At 41.8% G+C, this 19,226-nt stretch overlaps 3 protein-coding genes across 8 annotated transcripts; 1 reads left to right on the plus strand and 2 right to left on the minus strand.

Annotated features, from left to right (window-relative positions):
• Positions 1-1,234: 1,234 nt before the first annotated feature.
• Positions 1,235-8,494, minus strand: LOC115363758 (deoxyhypusine synthase-like). Of its 5 annotated transcripts, none has more exons than XM_030058043.1 (11): positions 8,359-8,485; positions 7,348-7,537; positions 6,866-7,065; positions 5,643-5,807; positions 5,406-5,527; positions 4,787-4,883; positions 4,547-4,633; positions 3,763-3,868; positions 3,568-3,671; positions 2,668-2,793; positions 1,235-1,839 (listed from the first exon to the last, which is right to left on the minus strand). In XM_030058043.1, exons 2-11 carry the CDS (start codon positions 7,379-7,381, stop codon positions 1,744-1,746), a joined length of 1,137 nt encoding a protein of 378 aa, XP_029913903.1. In that variant the 5' UTR covers positions 7,382-7,537; positions 8,359-8,485; the 3' UTR covers positions 1,235-1,743. The 5 variants fall into 5 exon arrangements, with proteins under 5 accessions (XP_029913903.1, XP_029913902.1, XP_029913901.1 ...); XM_030058042.1 differs by lacking the exon at positions 8,359-8,485 and adding an exon at positions 7,696-8,087 and having other exon boundaries at positions 6,866-7,062; XM_030058041.1 differs by lacking the exon at positions 8,359-8,485 and adding an exon at positions 7,696-8,087.
• Positions 8,495-10,009: 1,515 nt separating this feature from the next.
• On the plus strand, positions 10,010-10,485 carry LOC115363760 (guanine nucleotide-binding protein G(I)/G(S)/G(O) subunit gamma-12-like). The gene is made up of 2 exons (XM_030058047.1): positions 10,010-10,108; positions 10,360-10,485. Exons 1-2 carry the CDS (start codon positions 10,016-10,018, stop codon positions 10,483-10,485), a joined length of 219 nt encoding a protein of 72 aa, XP_029913907.1. The 5' UTR covers positions 10,010-10,015.
• A 1,553-nt stretch (positions 10,486-12,038) lies between these two features.
• Positions 12,039-17,948, minus strand: fbxw9 (F-box and WD repeat domain containing 9). 2 transcript variants are annotated; one of them, XM_030058039.1, is made up of 8 exons: positions 17,652-17,948; positions 17,275-17,446; positions 16,316-16,463; positions 14,843-15,866; positions 14,456-14,604; positions 14,112-14,315; positions 13,908-13,973; positions 12,039-13,534 (listed from the first exon to the last, which is right to left on the minus strand). In XM_030058039.1, the coding sequence occupies exons 2-8, from the start codon at positions 17,409-17,411 to the stop codon at positions 13,460-13,462; spliced, it is 1,803 nt and encodes a 600-aa protein (XP_029913899.1). In that variant the 5' UTR covers positions 17,412-17,446; positions 17,652-17,948; the 3' UTR covers positions 12,039-13,459. The 2 variants fall into 2 exon arrangements, with proteins under 2 accessions (XP_029913899.1, XP_029913900.1); XM_030058040.1 differs by having other exon boundaries at positions 17,637-17,948.
• Positions 17,949-19,226: the final 1,278 nt, after the last annotated feature.

Consider the following 19,226-nt stretch of genomic DNA (forward strand, 5'->3'; position numbering starts at 1 on the left):
GTGTGTGTGTGAGAGAGAGAGAGAGAGAGAGACAGACAGAGACACACACACACGCACATTGGGCTGAGGTTTTGGGAAAGCTGACCTTATCCCAGTTCTATTCCACTGCTCCATCTCCGTTTCCAGAAAAAGTCACCATTTCCACCAAGAATTCAACAGTGACAGCTGAACAATATAAAAAATAACTAAAAATGCAGGCTTCAGTGGATCTATTGTACACACAGCGTCAGTGGCACCAACATTTCCACTCGGAATGGTGTAAATCTCACTAAACTGTGGATGTAACGCTGACAGGAAGTTCAGGTATTGACGAACAATGATTATCAAAAGGGAAAAAATATCAACCCCTGCAACAAGTTTATGTACTGCAAAGGGAAATGTCTTAGTCACTGCTACTAGATTGTGGGGTGAATTTTGCTGACAGAACCAGAGCAGCTGAAAGTTCCTCCTACATTTTATGATTTGTGGATAAAAACTGTGTGTGCCAGCAGTGCCCACGCACTCATGAATAACTTCTGATAAGCCCTTCTGAGGAAGAGGGGTGAGACCTCAACAGCAAGATCAAAGGGGTTGGGAAGTCATCACCTGACAGTCTCAGTACACACACACACACACACACATTTATATTACTACAATGCATTGTACCAGAGCATGTTCATAAGCTTTACCACACCTACGCATGATATTGATAGTGAGACAGATCCAGCCAGCATCCCTCAGATTTCCTGCTTTCTGCACCAGGTGTGGTGTTGTCTTTAAAAAAAAAATAGATAGATACATACATATATACATAGATAGATACATAGATAGATAGGGTTACAGTTGAATTCCAATTAAAATGTTATGATTCTCTGAAATTTGATTCTCTTTTGAAGTGTCCCGTTAAGAAACTGGATCTTTGAAAAGTCGTGAGTGCTGAAGCTACATGGCGACTGCTGTGGCCGTGCCCTCTGACCATGTTTACAATGACAACACATTTTCTGGGCTTCCTGCTGGTGCACTTTCCTTCAAATGTCTGACAGGCTTCCACACTGTTAAGACCTAAGTAAATTTGACGTCTTTTGTCATTTGATGCAAATGCAAGTACAACTGAGCTGCTTTAAGTTGCATTTCATCTTGTTAGGACGTCCAAATTTGAGATAAGCAGTATCACAACACTGACCCCTTGTGGCTTTCTGACACAGGCCTACAGCAAGGCAATCATCCACTAGCGAGGAATAAGTATGAGACGAAATCATTCATAGATCCTTTATTTATGTATATAGGCACATTTCCCTTTCCTAAATGACAGTTAAGTAAAGGTGTTATTTATTGAAAAGATGTGCAGCAACAAAGGTTTTCCATATGAACCCTGGTAATGTTAAAGTGATGGGACTGTACGGTCATATCCTGACCAGCGTCTCCATGAAGTATAAATAAATTATCTAGACTAGCAATATTACTGTATTTTCTTTTCTCTATCTCTCTCTCACTCACTCATACACACACACACACACACACACACACACACACACCTCCATTCTATGTCAACCACCCCAACGCAACAGTACTTGTTAAAACTAAAACATAAACAGCAGTATGAGAAGTACTAAGACAGCAAAGTCTCACCAAAGTCTCCCATTCAATAAGGCATTCTGCTTCCCAATAATTCATATTTTCAACAACACAAATAAGGGGAGAAGGGAGTAAATAAACATAGGTTGGTCAGTTGTTTCTGATAAGAGAATTTCGGGAAACGTCCGTTCACTCCTTTTTTTTCCCAGCAATCAGCTTGTCAGCGTGAAGAGCGAAGGTCTCAGCCACCAACAGGGGGAAGACAATGGAGGCATCAGCATACACCTGGCAAGACAAAATATGGTGGACGAGTGCATGACTGTGGAGTTTTGTGTTGTGTCTTATGTTTTGGTTTTTATCATTTTTTTGTACTTTCTTAAGCATGTTCTCTTTCCAAAGAATTCCCCATTTTTCCATTGCCTCATGAATTCTAGTCCCACTGGATCCTCATGTAGCGCCAACAGGCTGTGCGCTGTGAGGACGCTGCCATCTTGAGGCCTTAGCAGTGATTGCAACAGCTCAAAACCCTGATAGTTTGCAAAAAAGCATTGTTTTCTTTCCTACCTCATGAGGCCAGCAAAAAAAAAAAGTGTTGAATCTCCTGAACTATTTTGATGAACAGGAAAAACAAAGGGTGATGAATACTGATGTTTGGGCAGCTACAGGTTATACCTTAATAATAATAATACCATCCATTATTTCAAGTGCACATGTGTTACATATAGGCTACATATAGGCAATGTAATGCTGCTACAGCTAAAATGAAATTTAATAGCAGAAAAAAAATGCAACTAACTATATTATTTAAAAAAACAAACAAAAAAAAAAAAAACAATATGTCGGGATCAAGAACAAGTTTTTCTCTCTTGATCACAACCAACAGTAGCGTCAGTAGACCAAAATGAGTTGTGGCCACAAGATAAGTATTTTGCTTAAGGGGCATGGTTCGATTGCATTCAGCTCTTTCATGACCTGATTTTGCAGCTCTGTGGGAATTGTCAAGCGACATTGTGGAAAACGTGGAAAAACCATCACCTCAAAGGGAGGTACACTTGTAACAAACGGGACGTAAACTCGAGCGTTTGTGTGGTCACATACGAAACTGCTCAGTACCTTGACAGGTTTGGCGTCTGTTCTGATCTTGCCCCAGGAAACAGCCTCATCGGGTCTGGCCCCGGAATCAGAGCCGTCGAACTCCTGACCCGTGTTCACATACACCGAATAGTTGGCTCCATTCCTCTGCAAGCAAACAGAAACAGCATGTCAAAACAGCAAACTGTGCCAGGCAGACAGCTTGAGCGTGCTGTGCATGTGTGTTTTGTCTGTCACTGGGATCCTATACATTTTCAGCTTCACACTTTGACATTTTTTTTCCAAATCTTTCATGGCTCCAACGAGTTCATGTACCTCTACAGCTGAAAACTGTTCTCAAATATCAAAAATGTAACAGTAAAATGGTTTTAAAATTGCATAAAATTAAAGTACATCTAGACTGTATACAATGGTAAATTTGTAGAGTGGGCAGACTTTTGTTGAAAAGTTGAACTCAAACAGCAGCAGTGCACGTGTGAGTGCTCAGGACATGTTTGGACTAAGGTAGTGACGCTTCTTTAAGGTGACTGGCTGTTTGAGTCACACTATGGATTTTAACACATGAGATTACAGCCACAGGAGCAGCCTAGAAGATCGGATTTTTTTCCTCAGTGCATCTAGTTTGGCTCGACCATCTGAGTGTGATACTGATTTGTCAAAATTATAAAATGAAAATGCTACCTGCACAAGCTTTAATTTTTCTATACTGCCTGTGTAATTTCCAAACTTTTCAAGGCCTGGAAATGATCAACTGCTTTTTTCCTACTTTTCGTGACCTTCAAGACCTGCATAGAAACCCTGGTGTCAAATCATGCATGAGCAAGGAAAAATGAGTGATAAAAATCATAGGAGATTTTATGTTAAGAATAATGATGAGGTCTCTAGAAAGAAAATAAAGTCAGTGCTTTGCTTGTTAGTTACCATGAGATTTGCATTGGCTATGTGGTGTTTGACCAGCCCTCCTCCCAGGATGATCATCCCCGTCCGTTTGGCAAACACCGCCTGGCTGTTCAACTTGCGAATATCTGAAATACAATAAGCATTAATGTTGTGACCCACTGATGACACCAAGACAGCTGTGGTAATCTAGTCTGGCAGCAGTGAGGTTTCTTTTACCCTCCACTATGTCCAGCACCAAGCCAGGGTTCTTGTAAGAGTGGAAGTAGATCATGTCTCCAAGAGATCCATCTGTCAGGGCTGGGCTGAACACTGGGATGTTATTCTGAAACAGACGAGAGGTCCCAGCTCAAAAACAAGCTCATCGCTGACAGATTAATGGATTAAAAGCACATAATAGATGTCCAGTGAATGGTGAATTAATGTCAGGTAGTATGGGGAAGTGAAAGTGGATATGGTTAATCAAGCAGAATTAATTCCACTTTTCTAGTCCACTGGTTTGCACATGGTTGATGATCACGCCAAACACTCAAGGGAAGTAAAAGAACCAGAACATGACTGATCATAATGAAAGGACTGAATTATTTAAACTTAAATAAATTTGTAATAAAATAAAAAAGTTGCCTTTTAGTTTATTATTACTGCATAATTACTGCATAAGAATAATAATAATAAAAACTGCATAATACAAAATGTATACATAATATACACAGAGACTTGAAAGACAAAAAACAATAACTTAAAAAAAAAAGAAATGCGCAGGAGGAAGGGCCTGTCAGGTGACCCTCCTAAAAAGAGACATGCAACATAAAAGCTACAACAAAAACAGAGGAAAAACATAATAACTAAAGTATTACAAGTGTCCAAGAAAGGTATATTACAAGCGCAGTGAGAATATTATCTTGATCACAACATTTAGCAAAGTAATCACAGTTATCGTTTTGGTCATAAATGTGCAGCCTTACAGCTGCTGAGCGTGCCAGCTGTTCCCCCAGCTGCTCACCTTGTAGGCCCAGTAGTAGACCGATTCAGGGTTGTTGATCTCTTTACCAAGCCGATGGATCATTTTGGATGGAGTCCAGCGGGTGCCCTGAAAGAAATCAAAGCACCGAAACAATAATATTAAAGACAGATTTTGAGCTCCTCAACAGTACAAGTTCATGGAGCGGTGACTTCCTTGAAATAATAACATCAGAATAAACTAATATGGAACATTCTGTTGTTTCAGTTGTGACAAACCCACCTCAGTGTTTTGCTCCAACACCATCTGATCCAGGATGGGCATCAGCCAGTCCTCAAACTTACAGTAGTTAGCGTTGGGCACCAGCAGGTTCCCTATTCTACACAAGGAGGATGGAGGGAGAGATCAAAAGAAGCTGGGTAATGAGCCATTAGTAAAAATACATGCTGAGTATCAAATAACATGATTATATTGAGTAGCCTGGCATTTTTTAAACATGATAATTTAGTGCCAGTACCTGACAGCCTGCAAAGCTATCAAGAATCAAATTTCCTTTAAGTGCAAACTACCGTGTTTATTAGGGGTGGCTACGATTACTCGAGTACTCGTTGTTGATGTCAGTATTTGAGTAACGTTTTACTATTTGAGCACCTGCGAAGTGTGTTGGTTTTGGCTGCAACTCATTTGGTGTCACATGATGTTGATGTTGTTGTGGGGTGCCATCCCACAGCAAAGTGACAGGGATGTGTACTTGCGTACACTGTACACCGGCCTTGTGTACACTGGCCTGCCCCAGGACAGGTGTGTAAAAGCCTGTGTTCACAGGATAGACCATGATCGACATCCCATAATATTCCCAGGATGTGTAGGCCTACGTAAGAGAGGTATCGTGGTACCAAACCTGTTGATGCCTCTGTGACGCAGGTCCTTGCCCGGCAGGCTGAAATCCCCCAGGTAGGTGTGAGCCAGACACTTGATCAGATCCTCCTCTATACCTCCAGCTGTGGTCACGATCACATCCACCTACAAACAGCACAAAATGAGATTATGATAAACTGAGGCAACGTCTGCAACTGCTTTTTACTGCAGAAATATCTACGAGCACTCTTAAAATGCACAAACATGACTAGGGATGTACCATTTTGTGCTCTGCCAGGTAGCGGATGCTCTCCCTGACCCCGGAGCTGATAAGGTTGGAGGTGTAACCCAAGAAGATGGTGCAGCCTGAGCTGTAGGGCGGAGGGCCAGACTCCTTCCAGTCATTTGTGTCCTCTGCCTCCAGTGGCTCAAGACGCTTCTCTATCTGTGGGTGTGGAGCAAATGAGAAAGAACCTCAACCTTGTAAATCTAGAATGACAGGCTGATAATGAGCATGAAATGTTGGCACAACCTAAAGCCAATATCTATCAGGCATGAGAATAACTAATTCATGCGGAGGAAAACAAAGTATTACGCATGAAGAGCTGGCAGTCAGACATCATAATGCAGCACCCAGTCACAGAGCAGCCTGACTACCTGTACATGCTGTCCTCTCAGTCAGTGTATATGTTCAACCATGTGAGCCCCAAGTGAACCTAATTGCCTACCACACTAAAAATGTTGGGGATGGACTGATATTACTGACAGATAGGGCTGGTAAATAGATCGATATTATAACAATACTGCAACATGAGGCTTGATATCGACTGGGATTTTGGATTTTATGATATCATGGTCCAACATAAGTGTTGTCTTGTCCTGGTTTTAAAGGCTGCATTTCTGAATTCATCAGACTGTTCTAGCTGTTCTATTATTCACCTTTACCTACTTAGTTATTATATAGGCATTATTGATGATTATTTATCAAAAGTCTGAGTGCGCAAATGTTTTGTGAAAGCACCAAAAGTCACATAAAAGGTCACCCAAGGTGACCTTTTATTCTAGGAGTGAGGTACTAATACAGCTGTAAAACCAGCAACACAGTCAAATTAACAAGGTCTTTTGTTGTATTCTTTGTTGTTATGACTGAAAAGCTTAACCTATTTTCCACCTGCATTTGTATCAGGATTGAAATCGGTATCCTCCGTTACGGGTCGAATACACACGGCGGTCGTTTTGACATCTCTTCAAACATGTGCATGCAAATTTGTGACACTAGAGCACTAGGCATCTTCCAACATTTTCTTGAGAATGCATCCATCAGCAGTGAGCATTTTACCTCTTTTTTTAAAAAGAAATAGAGCTAGTGTGACAATCAAAATAGGGGATTGCTTCTCAAAAACAACACAACAAACACACAGCGGCTCTGCAGTCTCGTAACACACAAAATTCAGGCGCTCGTTCAACGCCTTTCAAGCGCCCCACCGTGCTGTTTCTTCTCACCATGTTGTTGATCTCCTGGATGGCCAGGCCCACGCTGCTGGCCTGGAAGCCCGTGGTGAGGTAGGACTGGAGCAGCGCCCGGTGGTCCACCCCCTGGTTGAAGTCGTAGCCTCGGATCTTGGGCATGTCGTCCGGGAGGTCGGCGCTGGGCTTGAGGACGGCCTCTGTGGCCACTGCAGGAGCGTGGTCTGCCATCTCTTCTGCCAAAACATAGACGTCACTAATGTTAGCACGCTGGTTTTACAGTGATATTATAATGACGATGGATGCATAGATGTGATGTGTGGAGACAGATCACAGCCTCATTTTGACTGGCATTCTTGATGCACGACTGATCTTAATGGATCGTCCTGGTTGTCAAGCTGGTGACTGTCGGTTTAAGTCTGTCACAATCAAACAACTGGACGCCGATCCAAGAACATCAGCCTGAATCGGTCCCCTTAACTTATCAATCCAACATTACTGGACGTGAACGATCTTACGATTTGACTGCTGCAAAAAACTTTCGCAAAACATCCTTAAGGACTCGCTCTCCAAAAGGCCTCTGGGTATGGAGCTCTGAGTAAAGGCACTGGCCAGGAGAGAGGGGGTATTCAGCGGGCTGGTGTTTGTCGAGCTAGTTTTCTTTAGTCGGGTGGTGGACGGCTCAATGGACAGCGCGGGATGAAGTCTCTGCAAGGGAATAACAGAAAACAGTACAGAGGTGAAACCACTTAATTTCACAAACTATTAAGAGCTACCTATTAAAAGTTTGACGGGCAACATTTTCCATTAGTATCCTGTTATCATCACAACCCTGGAAACTTCCTGGATGTCTGCCTGAGACTCACCTTGATATGCATGTGCAAGTTGGAGAGAGCCTTCTTGGAGCACGCTATTTCCTTGCTGCAGTGCTTGCATGTTGCTTTGAAGTTCCCTTCCGTGTCTTCTGGCATTATGTAGTGATGTACGATTTTGGACCGGATGCCTTGAGGTGCCATTTTTACGGCTTTGAGGCTGTCGCTACCTGGCCTGCGTGTGTTCCCTCAAACAGGGGTGTTGAAGTCGTGTTGGGTTTTAAAAGTGGCCGGCTAGCTGACACAAGTATCCCGACACACAACAACCACACATGTAACTTTGCAGCGACATGCACTTATTATATCACGACTTAAAATTCACCAAGAAATGAACGGGCCTGTCGGACCATGCGGAAAGCTCCGCCTAGTTTTCCTAAACTAGGAAGAGGGTTTTATTGTCGTTGTTGTTGTAATTGGACAGCGACGTGCTTTAATGTAACGCATCTCCTATTTGATTGGTTCAAGCTTTAATCCATCAATCAAACAGCGCGCCCATGTGGTCTGGCACGGAACCAAAGACCTCACAGCGCTTTAACTTAGCTTGCTTTGGTGTTGTCGATATCAAAAACAACAACAAAACACGAAGACACACACACGCACACACCGACCAAAACATACCTATTTCCGACATATTAACTGCTTCCGTTGGCTGCTTACCAGTAAAAGCCTGTCAGTAGATACCGTGAAGGCGGCCGCTGGAGGTTTGTATTCCAGTTTAACAACAACGCGTGGAGCGGCTGCCTGCTGCGGGGAGGCTGCTACGGCAAGTGCGAAGGACAAAAGCGGCCGGGCGTCTGTGAGCAGAGACGCGCCTCTGTTGTACCTTATGTAAGCATGAGGTACAACAACTTTGAGTAGAAATCCTCCTGACGGTGCATCCACACATGAATGCCATTTAAAAACAGAGCTCAAACAAACTAAAATAGAAAATAGTAAAAAAACAATAATAATAATAATAATAAAAATAAATAAATATCTATAGGTAAAATATAAAAATCTGTAAAAAATATGTGTTTTCTATAACCAGTAAAATTCACATATAAACACAATAAAAAGGTAATCGCAGTAACTGGGGAATTGCAATGGCCCTATGTACAGTGGTGCAGTTAGGATAACATACATACAAATGAAAATAATATAATATGAAAACACATATGAAGGTGCAGTCGGAGTGTAACACACCTATTTTCAGTCTGTAGTCTATAGTGACTTAGGATTCAAATATGGGAATACAAGATAACAGTAAAATAATATTAACAACAACAGCAACAACAACAACAACAATGCTATAAAGCTGTACAATGTTCACATTTAGTGAGATCACATTATAAGTTAACATTCAAGTTCAATATTAATGGTGCAAATGTTTTAGTGTTTTCATTCATTAATGTATGTGGTTTGTCTGTTGGTTCATTGCTGTATTGGTAAGTGTACTTGTATTTTTTATTTTGTTGAAACTCCTTTGTTGTTATGTAGTGACGGTGACAGATATTAGGACCCCGTGGAAAACAAGATGGTACATGACAAGAGGTGTATCCTAATTAATGCATTTTTGACAATACCTGGAGTTGACATGCAGGACAGCCCTTTGTCTGCACTAATTTACTGCATGTGAAAAAGCATAGGTACTTTTGAAAAAGCCTGCACACACACACACACACACACACACACACACACACACACACACAAACACGCATTTATATATAATGTAAATTAAATAGAAATTCAAACAACACAGAGGGTGACACAGCTGAATCTCTGCCACATTGTCTAACTTCATAATACAGCAGAGAGAGAGCTAAATCCTCCTGGGTTGTTGTTTCAGCCCAGTCAGGACTACCATAAACAATGTGAAGACACACACACACACACACACACACACACACACACATAGATAGATAACTGCACTTTAAAGTGAGATAGCATGCCTGCAGCATACCATACATCTTTAACCAGTAATGTTTTCATCGCTGTTGGCTGTGAACTGATGTGTGATGTTTCGGTGACATTTCCAGGTCTGTGTTGTGTGACCTTTCTACCTTTTTTATCACACCACCTTTGAAATATCCTCAAATGGCAAAAGGGGGGAGTCTAGGTCAAAAAGGAAAGTCAGAGGGCTCTCTGATCAGAGTCTTGTGGATGACCCAAGCCAGAACTGCCAGCTCTGGGAAAGATGGACTATAGCTTGTCCCTGCAAATCATCATTTTGGGCTCTATTTCATATATCCTGTGCTCATTTTTGAGCATCTATTATTTTTGAAAGATACTGAACCCACACATAGGACCTTTTTGCTGTGTTTTTATACTGAAGGCAATGTCAGGGAAGGTGTGCAGCAGCAACAGCGTTGTTCAGGCGCAGAGAGTGGTGGATCAGCTTCGCGTGGAGGCCACCATGGAGAGAATCAAGGTATGTACATGTAAATATATAAAAACCTGTGAACTATGATTGAGCTACCTGCACTTTGGTACTGCATGTACCCTTAAGGCCAATTGTCAGAAGTTTTCTAGGATTTCAAAAGCTTCTCACTCTACCAACATGCATCCTTTTCTTGAGGTTGTTTCACTCTTGATATTTATGAATGCCAACATTCACTGAAGGTAATTTGCCTTTTTAAATAAAAGCAGTGAAATGTGGCTAGCTCTGTGTTGTCCCAGCAGATCTCCCTGACAGCAGCAGAGCTGGTACAGTACTGCCAGGAGCACAGGCGTAGTGACCCCCTGCTGACCGGCATCGCTGCCTCCTCCAACCCGTTCAAAGACAAGAAGACCTGCGTGCTCCTCTGAGAGTCTTCATGAGTCCAGATGAGCAGCAGAGTCGTCAAACAGGCACAGGCTGCTGTACAATCAACCCTGGCTGAGAGTGTAACCACCGGTTTTCTACTGCTGGGAGTACAACGTGATGTTTTTATGATAATGAGCTGCAATAATTCATGGGGTAACACTTGCACAGGAATCAGAGGCAACTGTAATCTGGATGAAAACATTTAAATTTGCTCTCTTTATTGTTATTCTCTCTGGAATTAGTTGCTGTATTTTATATTCCATATAGGTTAAATTTTATGGTAGCAAATTGTTTTCTCTGGGAGCATTGTTGTTGAGAAGTGGTCATGTACAGAGGAGAAGCTGCATATTTCCATCTTATATGTAATATTCCAAACAAACATGTGGTGGGCTGAAGAGGATAAAGATTCACCGCCACTGCACTCGGACTTAGCCAGCTGTGTGTCACATTGCCTGTTTCCTGCCGCCGCCTGGTGGTGGCACCAACCAAAGGAACTACAAATGTTTTGGACATCTATGTTTTGTAACTCAACTCCTCCTTCAAAGGCAAACCACTTTGCTTCAACAATGTGTGTCCAATTCTGGTGATAGCAACATGATTTAAGAGAAAAACTTGCAGGAAAGGTGAGTAACTTGACAGGTAGTTTGCTGAAGTCAGGGACAGATATGAGGGGTCCAATGTATGACGTGAGATTTCAAAGGTGCTTATCATACTTTGAAAGGTTATACATGACCTAAACTACACAGTATGAGCCATATAGAAAAACAAACACTTTCCATTTTTAAAAGTGAGTTTTGTAAAAATCACTCATCTGAAAACATAAAATCAACTTAGATTTAGATTTATATTTGGCTCTTCAGCCACACAAACAAGTTTTTTTTTCGTTTTATTGAGCGTTCATTTAACTAGTGTAACTAGTCTCCCTTTACATAATGGGCATAAATATTTAGCTTGTAACATCTTTATTCATTTATTCATCTTTCTCTCTACATTCGAGTTGGTCTCAGCTTGTCTTCCGTTAGAAATCATTAACTTTAATCCAGTGGCTAAACTTTTCAGCCTTTTTTCCAGAGAGCAACTTAAAGTGCTCTATCATCAAGTTAATAAATCATAACTTGCTTTGCCATGATGCCCTCCAGGGTTTAAGACAAATCAAGGCAATGATTCAGACACTTTTTAATGTATACATATGTAAAGGATTGCGCAAATTATTTATACTAAGATTTATCCAAATCATTACAATTCAACTGTAACTGTAACACACTCTCACGCACACACACACACACACACACACACACACACACACACAAAAGAGGCACATTGATAACTTGTTGAGGCAGTGAAACAGTGTGGGAACAAGCATGTCAACAGATTACATCATACTCATGAACAGTTTTGAGTGTGTTCAAATAAATAGGTTCAAAAATACAATCAGTGTGTCACAAACACCATGGCTAACTTAGCTTTTCTGCATTTACACTGTCACTGTACAAGTCATTTTTATGAACAAGAACTCTGTTGTCTATGGACTAACCACCTGGAATGCTTTTGGTACGTCTTTTTTTTTTTTTTTTTTTTTTTTTTTTAAATGGATTCAGTCATCTGGCAAACATGTAAAGCTTTGAGTGCATGCTGATTCAAATGCTCATGATTAGAGTCCCTGTAAGGACAAATTCAGCATTTCCATCACAGTCTATTTTCACTCTCTGTACTTTATAGTCTTAATCTAAAACAAAATAAAACAAACAAACAAACAGAATCATAACAGAAAAAACTTCTTCAAAAATGTTTTCTTCCAAAGCTTGGACTGCTGTTTCATAACAGAACAGCAACCAAAAATAAGTGCATAGCACAGACATCAATGAAAACACATTTCTTTAAAATGAAATAGGCATTTTCCTGACAGGGTGATAAAAGTAACATCTGGATCAAATCTCACCAGCAACATTATGTGAAGTTAGCACAACTGACTCTTTTTGCATTAGTGTTTGTAAGTGCAATTAATTATTGGCATTTGGCTATATGAGCCTCAAGGGACTTTTTGTCTTTTCATTTTTCAGCACCACCCTTGCATTTTTAGTGTCTTTCCATTCCATGGTAATTTGTTGTGTTCATAAACTGCAGCTTCCTCTCTCTAACCAGCCAGGAAAGCCAGAGAGCAAGGGATTTTTTTTTTTTTTAATCTTTCTGACTTGGCCCACTGGCCCACACGTAAACCAGCCCACTCCCCGTATGCATATGGGCTGTCCCCTTATGCTTTTCACCAAATAAGCACAGAGTCAAAATGCAATTCAGCTCCCTCGGGAAATTAAAGTGACAGTTTGGATTCTCACACATATAGCGGTGTTGGTCCACGTAAGTGCAATACATCCACTAAGTTCGGTTCATTAACTCCTTCCCTGTCATGAGAACAAGAGCTTCACTGGGTGTGTACTGCTCTAAAACGAATGAGACTGATACAGACCAGAAAATAACAGCCTGAATAGGCTGAATATGTGACCAGAGTGCTACTGTGTACTGACACAGTGGCAGTGCCACAGCGCAATTATTATTATTATATATTATATATTGCCAATATAGAAAAGCAGTGAGCTGAAAAGACTTCTCAAAGTGAAACCAAAACAAACATGTTTTGTGCATCCTTGAAAACAATTTTTCAGCATTGTGTCACCACTCAAACTCATGTTGTTTTCCCGTCTGTATGTACTTAGTTCACCCTGCAGCAGTACACTCCCAGTGAAGCTCTCGTTCTTGCAGCAGGGGAGCATTTGAAGAACCAAACTTGGTGGATGTATTACACTCAGATGAAGAGGTAAAAACCTCTATATAGGTAAGAATCCAAACTAGGAGTTCAAAGGTCTATAAGATAATGTTCCATACTCCACACTGATGAACGACTGAGTCTCAAGTCTTGCTCCCATCTGCTGCGGTAAAGTATTCGCACTTAAATAAGGGATGTCTGATGTCGTCAGTCATTCATTTTCGGGGCCGCCACACCTCCACACACATCTCCCCTGATGCCACTGCCAGCACTCCAGCCTGCACACTCAACTGACAAATGAAGACAAAGAGTATGAGTGGGGAGGAGGGATGTGTCGACTAATTGACGGGTCCTATCTTTTTAAACCTTAGGAATTAGGCATGTTTTACACTGACGTTTTGCTTGTATTTATGAAATAAAATGGGATGTTACAGTAACACAGATCCAAGAAAGAGAGTCAGACACAATGAAAACAATTTCATCTTACCATACCTTCCCAGTATAAAGTAATTTGCTCTTAAGTGACATGTTGGCTTAAGTAAAATACATTTATTAAAACATGAGTTAAATATTTATTTTTTAAAAAACTGAAATCATCCTCAAATAGGAAACAATTTGAACTTCTAGATGTTAGTGCAATGTGATACAAAGCATGACACTAACCCCATTGACTCCAGCTTGGTGATGTAGTGTGCATAGCGTCCTTGGAGGTGCACAAGGGATATGTACCTGAACGACAGACGAACAACAAAGAACAACATCAAAGAGGGTTGTGAACAAATGAACACAGTGATATTACAGCTGCAAAGACAGAGCTAGATAATTACTCACAAATGTTTCAGGAGTAAAGAGCCCACTGCTCCCTACCTTAACAGTACGATCAGATGAGCAGGTGTAGAGGCTGCCAGGAGACCTGTGGATGCCAGTGACCAGAGAGGTGTGGCCCACATCAAACTGGGACAGGGGCTGTAAGACCCCCGCCTGCATGGAGAAGGTGTGCAGCATGCCCCTGTTGTCACCTGCCCAGATCTCACTGCCACTGTAGCTCATTGACAGCAGGTAAGAGCTCCGCTAGAAATCAAAGAATGAAGGAGGTCAAACTAGGTGTATATGAACATCTGTTTACACAAACATACAAAATAAGATATCATATGTGTGTCAGAGTGAGTGTGTGTTTGTGTGTGTGTGTGTGTGTGTGTGTGTGTGTCTACCCGTAGTTTCTTCAGGGGTTTGCCTGCCCTGCGGTCATACAGGGCCACAGTGCAGTCTTTACTCCCAGAGATGATGTACTTGTCATCTGCAGCCAGGCACATTACGGCGTTGCCATGGAGACGAAGGCTCTTCACCAAGGGCTCAGGTGCTGTGGGTGACATTTCATGACAATAAACCTCAGAGACTAATGTGATGTTAAAAAAAAAAAAAAAAAAAAAAAAAAAGTCTCTGATTGCAATGATCTGAAAAAAAAATATTTTCAAGTTTGGAAGAACTCATAATCAGAAATGTCACCTTTCTATCATTCAATTAATCAAATTAGCACATTATACATTCTTGAAATGGGAATGGGCATGTCAAAAACAGGGGCATAAGTAAACCCTCACCTCTGATGTCATACATGCTGACCCTCTTGTCGAAAGTACCGGCCAGCAGCACGTCTGTCTGACAGGACAGGCAGAGGACGGCTGCCCTGGCCCTGATCAGCCCCCTTTCTGCCCCACCTGCCTCCAGGTCCCACAGCCTCACTGTGCTGTCGAAGCCCCCCGAGGCGAGCAGAGGGCCTCGAGATGCCAAACACCACACCCAGCCCCTATGGGTGCTGAACTGGCCCTGCCCACCCAATGTGTGCAGCAGCGTGCCACTGGAGCCTTCCTGCAGGTCCCACAGTTTAACGTTCCAGTCCCTGGAGCCTGTGGCACAAACCTTTCCCTCATCGCCCACCAGGAGGACTGAGTTGACCTGGGCAATGTGGCCTGATGCCAGGGAGATACACTCTAGCGCTGGGGGCGGGCTTGGAGTTCTCGGGGGTTGACTTCGCCCCACCTCAACCTGTCCTCCATCACCAAGATGCTCCCGGTCTGCCAAATCCTCTTGGTGGTCAGCTCCATCAACTTCTCTCCCCTGCGCAGCATCAAGCACCGCTCTCTGGTCCCTTTCTTCCATCATAGCTGCTGCAGCCTCCTCAAGCCTCTCTTCCACCTCCTCCCTAAATCCCATCAATGGATCGCCACCTACATTCAACTGCATGTCACCATCCACACCCTCCAACGCCACCTCCATCACTTCATTTGCACCAAAAGCTACTTCCTGCCCTGCCACACCCACTCCCTCTTCAACACCCTCTCCACCATCTTCTGGTCCCTCAGCAGCTGCTTGCCCATCCTGCTCTGCCCTTTGTTGCTGCTCTTCTGCCAACCTTCCACTCTCATCCTCTTGCAACTGCCTGGCCACAAGACCTGCTTGGCTTGCCCAGCAGGTTATCAGCTGCTCCATCTCCAGGCACGCATTAGCCCAGTCAAAGTCCTCCCTTGGCCCCACAGGGAAGCCCGATCGGGAACCTGTCAGCCTGCGTGCCCGAAGCTGCCAAGCTGTGCTGTCCTTGCCCACGTTACCCAGTGCATGGCACACCTGAAATGAGAAGGGGGTGGGGGTGAGGGGCTGATTATAGGGAACATACTGGATTTACAAAACAAGGGTAAAATGAGACCACTTTTTGTAATGACAGGCCCTGGTAATGGATTTAGGACAGTCATTTGCTGCTTTAGCTGTCTGGGCGGGGCAATATGGACAAAATCAAATATCACAATATCTTTAACCAAATCCCTCAATATAAATATTGTGAAGTAGGGATGACTACTAGTCATAAAGTATTTTCACACAAAAAATTGTTGATAAACAATCATTATTGATGTGGATATGATGACCAACCGGGTTTTCACAGAACAGTGAAAATACCCTAATAATTTCATAAAATATACTATTTCATTTAAAAAAAAAAAAAAAAGGAAGAACAAGACATATCAGAGAATTTGATGTTAGTGATGGGCAAAAAAGACTGAAAATATTTTTACACTAACCTTTGGCAGCACAGTGATGACACACTGAGCAGGGAGGTGCGAGGCAATGTGGGTCACCATCTCCCATGGCAACGACAATAAGCCACTGCCCTCAGCCGAGGGAGAAGGGCTACCTCCTGCTGAGGAAGGGCACCCACCTGGCACTGGACTGGAGAAATTATTAAGGTAAGGACAAATGAGACTCACTAGAAAATAAGGGTGGGAAAAAATCAATTCAATTAAGTATCACAAGACTTTTTTATGAATTTTTAAAATGATTTTTTCATTACTGAATTGTTTTATCTATTCAAACTCAGCATGTCATGTTAGGTTGTTGGCAAGGGGACTAATTAGTGCTCCAAAGGCAAAATTTTGGTGAGGGAAATCTGGCATGGCCATTTCAAAGAGGTTCCTTGACCTCTGACCTCAAGATATCTGAATGAAAGTGGGTTCTGTGGACACCCACGGGTCTCTCCTTCACAGACATGCCCACCTTATTCTAATCCCATGCAGCCTGGGGCACAACCATGCAGGATTTTGCATACCTGCATGGTATGCAAACTGGGATTGACAAACTGGGTTTGACTGAAAAGCTGAAACTCATGTGGATTCAATGAGCCCAATATTATTCATGTGCAATGATGTTAGTCCCTACAGTAGCCATTTCATTGTAGTGAGACAACTTTTTGAAACTTGACATCATTGTATAATGTGACCTGTGGGATAAGCACAACTCATGAAACTTTACAACCACAAACGAGCTGATAATTTTTTTTTTTTTTTTTTTTTGGAAAAATCGCAATAAATCGTAATATCGAATGGCTATACTTGTAGTAGAGTAGAATCAGCACCAAAATATTGTGACAGTATTGAGTCTGGAGGTAAGCATGTTGTCCCAGCCCTACTGGGAAAAGACACAGAGCAGCTCAGGCCTGTGCACCCCTGAGTGAGGATGATGAGGCAGAGACAGAGAGCTTCACCTGTGCAGGTCTGGGCTGTTGGCAGCACAGGGGTGAGGCTTCCCCGGCTCCACAGGGGGTCTGCCCGTCTCTCCGCCTGTCCTGTCTCCGTCCGCCCCTGCCTCCTGCTCTCTCACGACGCCCTGCTGCTCAGACATCACCTTCTCTCAGTCCTCTCAGCACCAAACCACCGCTTCAGCCATTCAAAACACAACATTAACGATAATTCATTACGGCTGTGTCTTTCAGTACATTAAACTAACAGAATCAACAGAACTGCGGTTGAAAATGCCATGGCAACAGACAAACTCGGTCGCCAGGGTCACGTTAGCAGTCGTGTCTACTTTGCTTTATATGTGAAACACTGCTTCGCTAATTATTACCTGATTATTACTCACCACACATTACCGTCCCGGTCGTGTAGCGCTGGGTTTTGTCTAACGGCTCATTCAGTATCCGGCTAAACGTCTCATGCACAAAGGAAGATAAACAGCAACACAGTTATAGCAACAAGCTAGCCAGCGTCTTACTTTGCTATTTTACACCCGAAAACCTTGACAGCGCTAGCTAGCCACCCAGTCAGCGTAACTACTGACCATTTCTCCCGTTAAAAAAAAAAACAATGGCACAGCCAAGGCAAGGCAAAAAACACACAAACACACCAACTGACGTCTGGACGACAACTGGCGGACTACAACTTGACTACAACTAAATCAAACTAAGCCTTCCGGCGCAGAGAGACGTCGTCATCCTGTCCGCTTCGTGCCGTTGGTAAATAGTTCAAATGTTAACGCATTTATTTTACTTTTTGTTTTACCAATTATTTTACCTTTTATTTTACAATTTTGTATAGTCAGTTATTGACTTACTTAACTTATTGATTCTGTTTGGTGAATTTCATATACGAATAAATGTTTAATTACCAAGCTTACCCCCAATTTCCTTTTTTTTCTACGTGAATTTGAAGAATTCATAGAATATTTAACTTATAACTTAACACTTGAAAAATTATAAAACTGTCGGTCTGTTCGGTGAACTCTTTAAAGGGGAATAAGCGATGTGTTGTTATGCTTGCAGTAACAGGGACGATAAAGCATTTTTTCTCATTGATTTAAAATTCCCCATTCACAAATGGAAATTTATTTAAATTTTTTTTTATTACTTTTTTTTTTCTTATTATTTCTTCTCCTTTTCATGCTGTCTTTTTCTGTTTGGTACTACTTTTTGTTTGTTTGAATATAATACTTATCTTTATAGTTATGTGTTTTATGTATGGTTTTTCCAAATATGTTTGAGCCTCTGAAAATGGGGTGACAATGTAGGCCTTTAAAACTGGCTGTAATAACTAAATGATAATAACTTAATGGTTATTTTTGTTCAAGCCCTTAAATTAAAGCTGAAAGCCTGCACTTTAGCCACGTCTTGATTACACACCACTGTGGTGTGCAAGGGCAAAATTATAAATATTATGTCACTGTCCAAATACTTATGGACCTAACTGTATATATCCTACAATTAATGGAAAGAGATGAAGTGAGATAAACTAAGAACAGAGAGGAGGACAAGGAGAAAATCAGATTGAGTGAGGAGGAAAACAGTGGAGTGAAAAATTCCAGTTAGGCTTTTACAAATTAAAGACTTTATAGTGTAAGATTCTCTTTATGTAGATGTGTTGAGGGCTTTTCAGGTAGGGAAAAAATGAACAACCTGATAGAACATATTTTAATATTTAGTTTTACCATGTTGTGTGAACAGAAACACCTTTGGCCCTTGTCATTTTTCTTTAAAGTTCTTTAATTCAATACTGAATCTTGTTTCTGTACCTAAAATTTTCAGAGGTCCTTCATTTTGAAAACAGTCCAAACTCAACACAAAAATGACATTGCCAAATATTGCATCAAAAAATAGCGCCCAACATAAAATAGGATCAAGCATCATATCAAAAAAACAAACAAGACATCTATAATATAAAA

Source organism: Myripristis murdjan, chromosome 8 (genome assembly GCF_902150065.1).
Source record: "Myripristis murdjan chromosome 8, fMyrMur1.1, whole genome shotgun sequence".
Taxonomy (NCBI): Eukaryota; Metazoa; Chordata; class Actinopteri; order Holocentriformes; family Holocentridae; genus Myripristis; species Myripristis murdjan.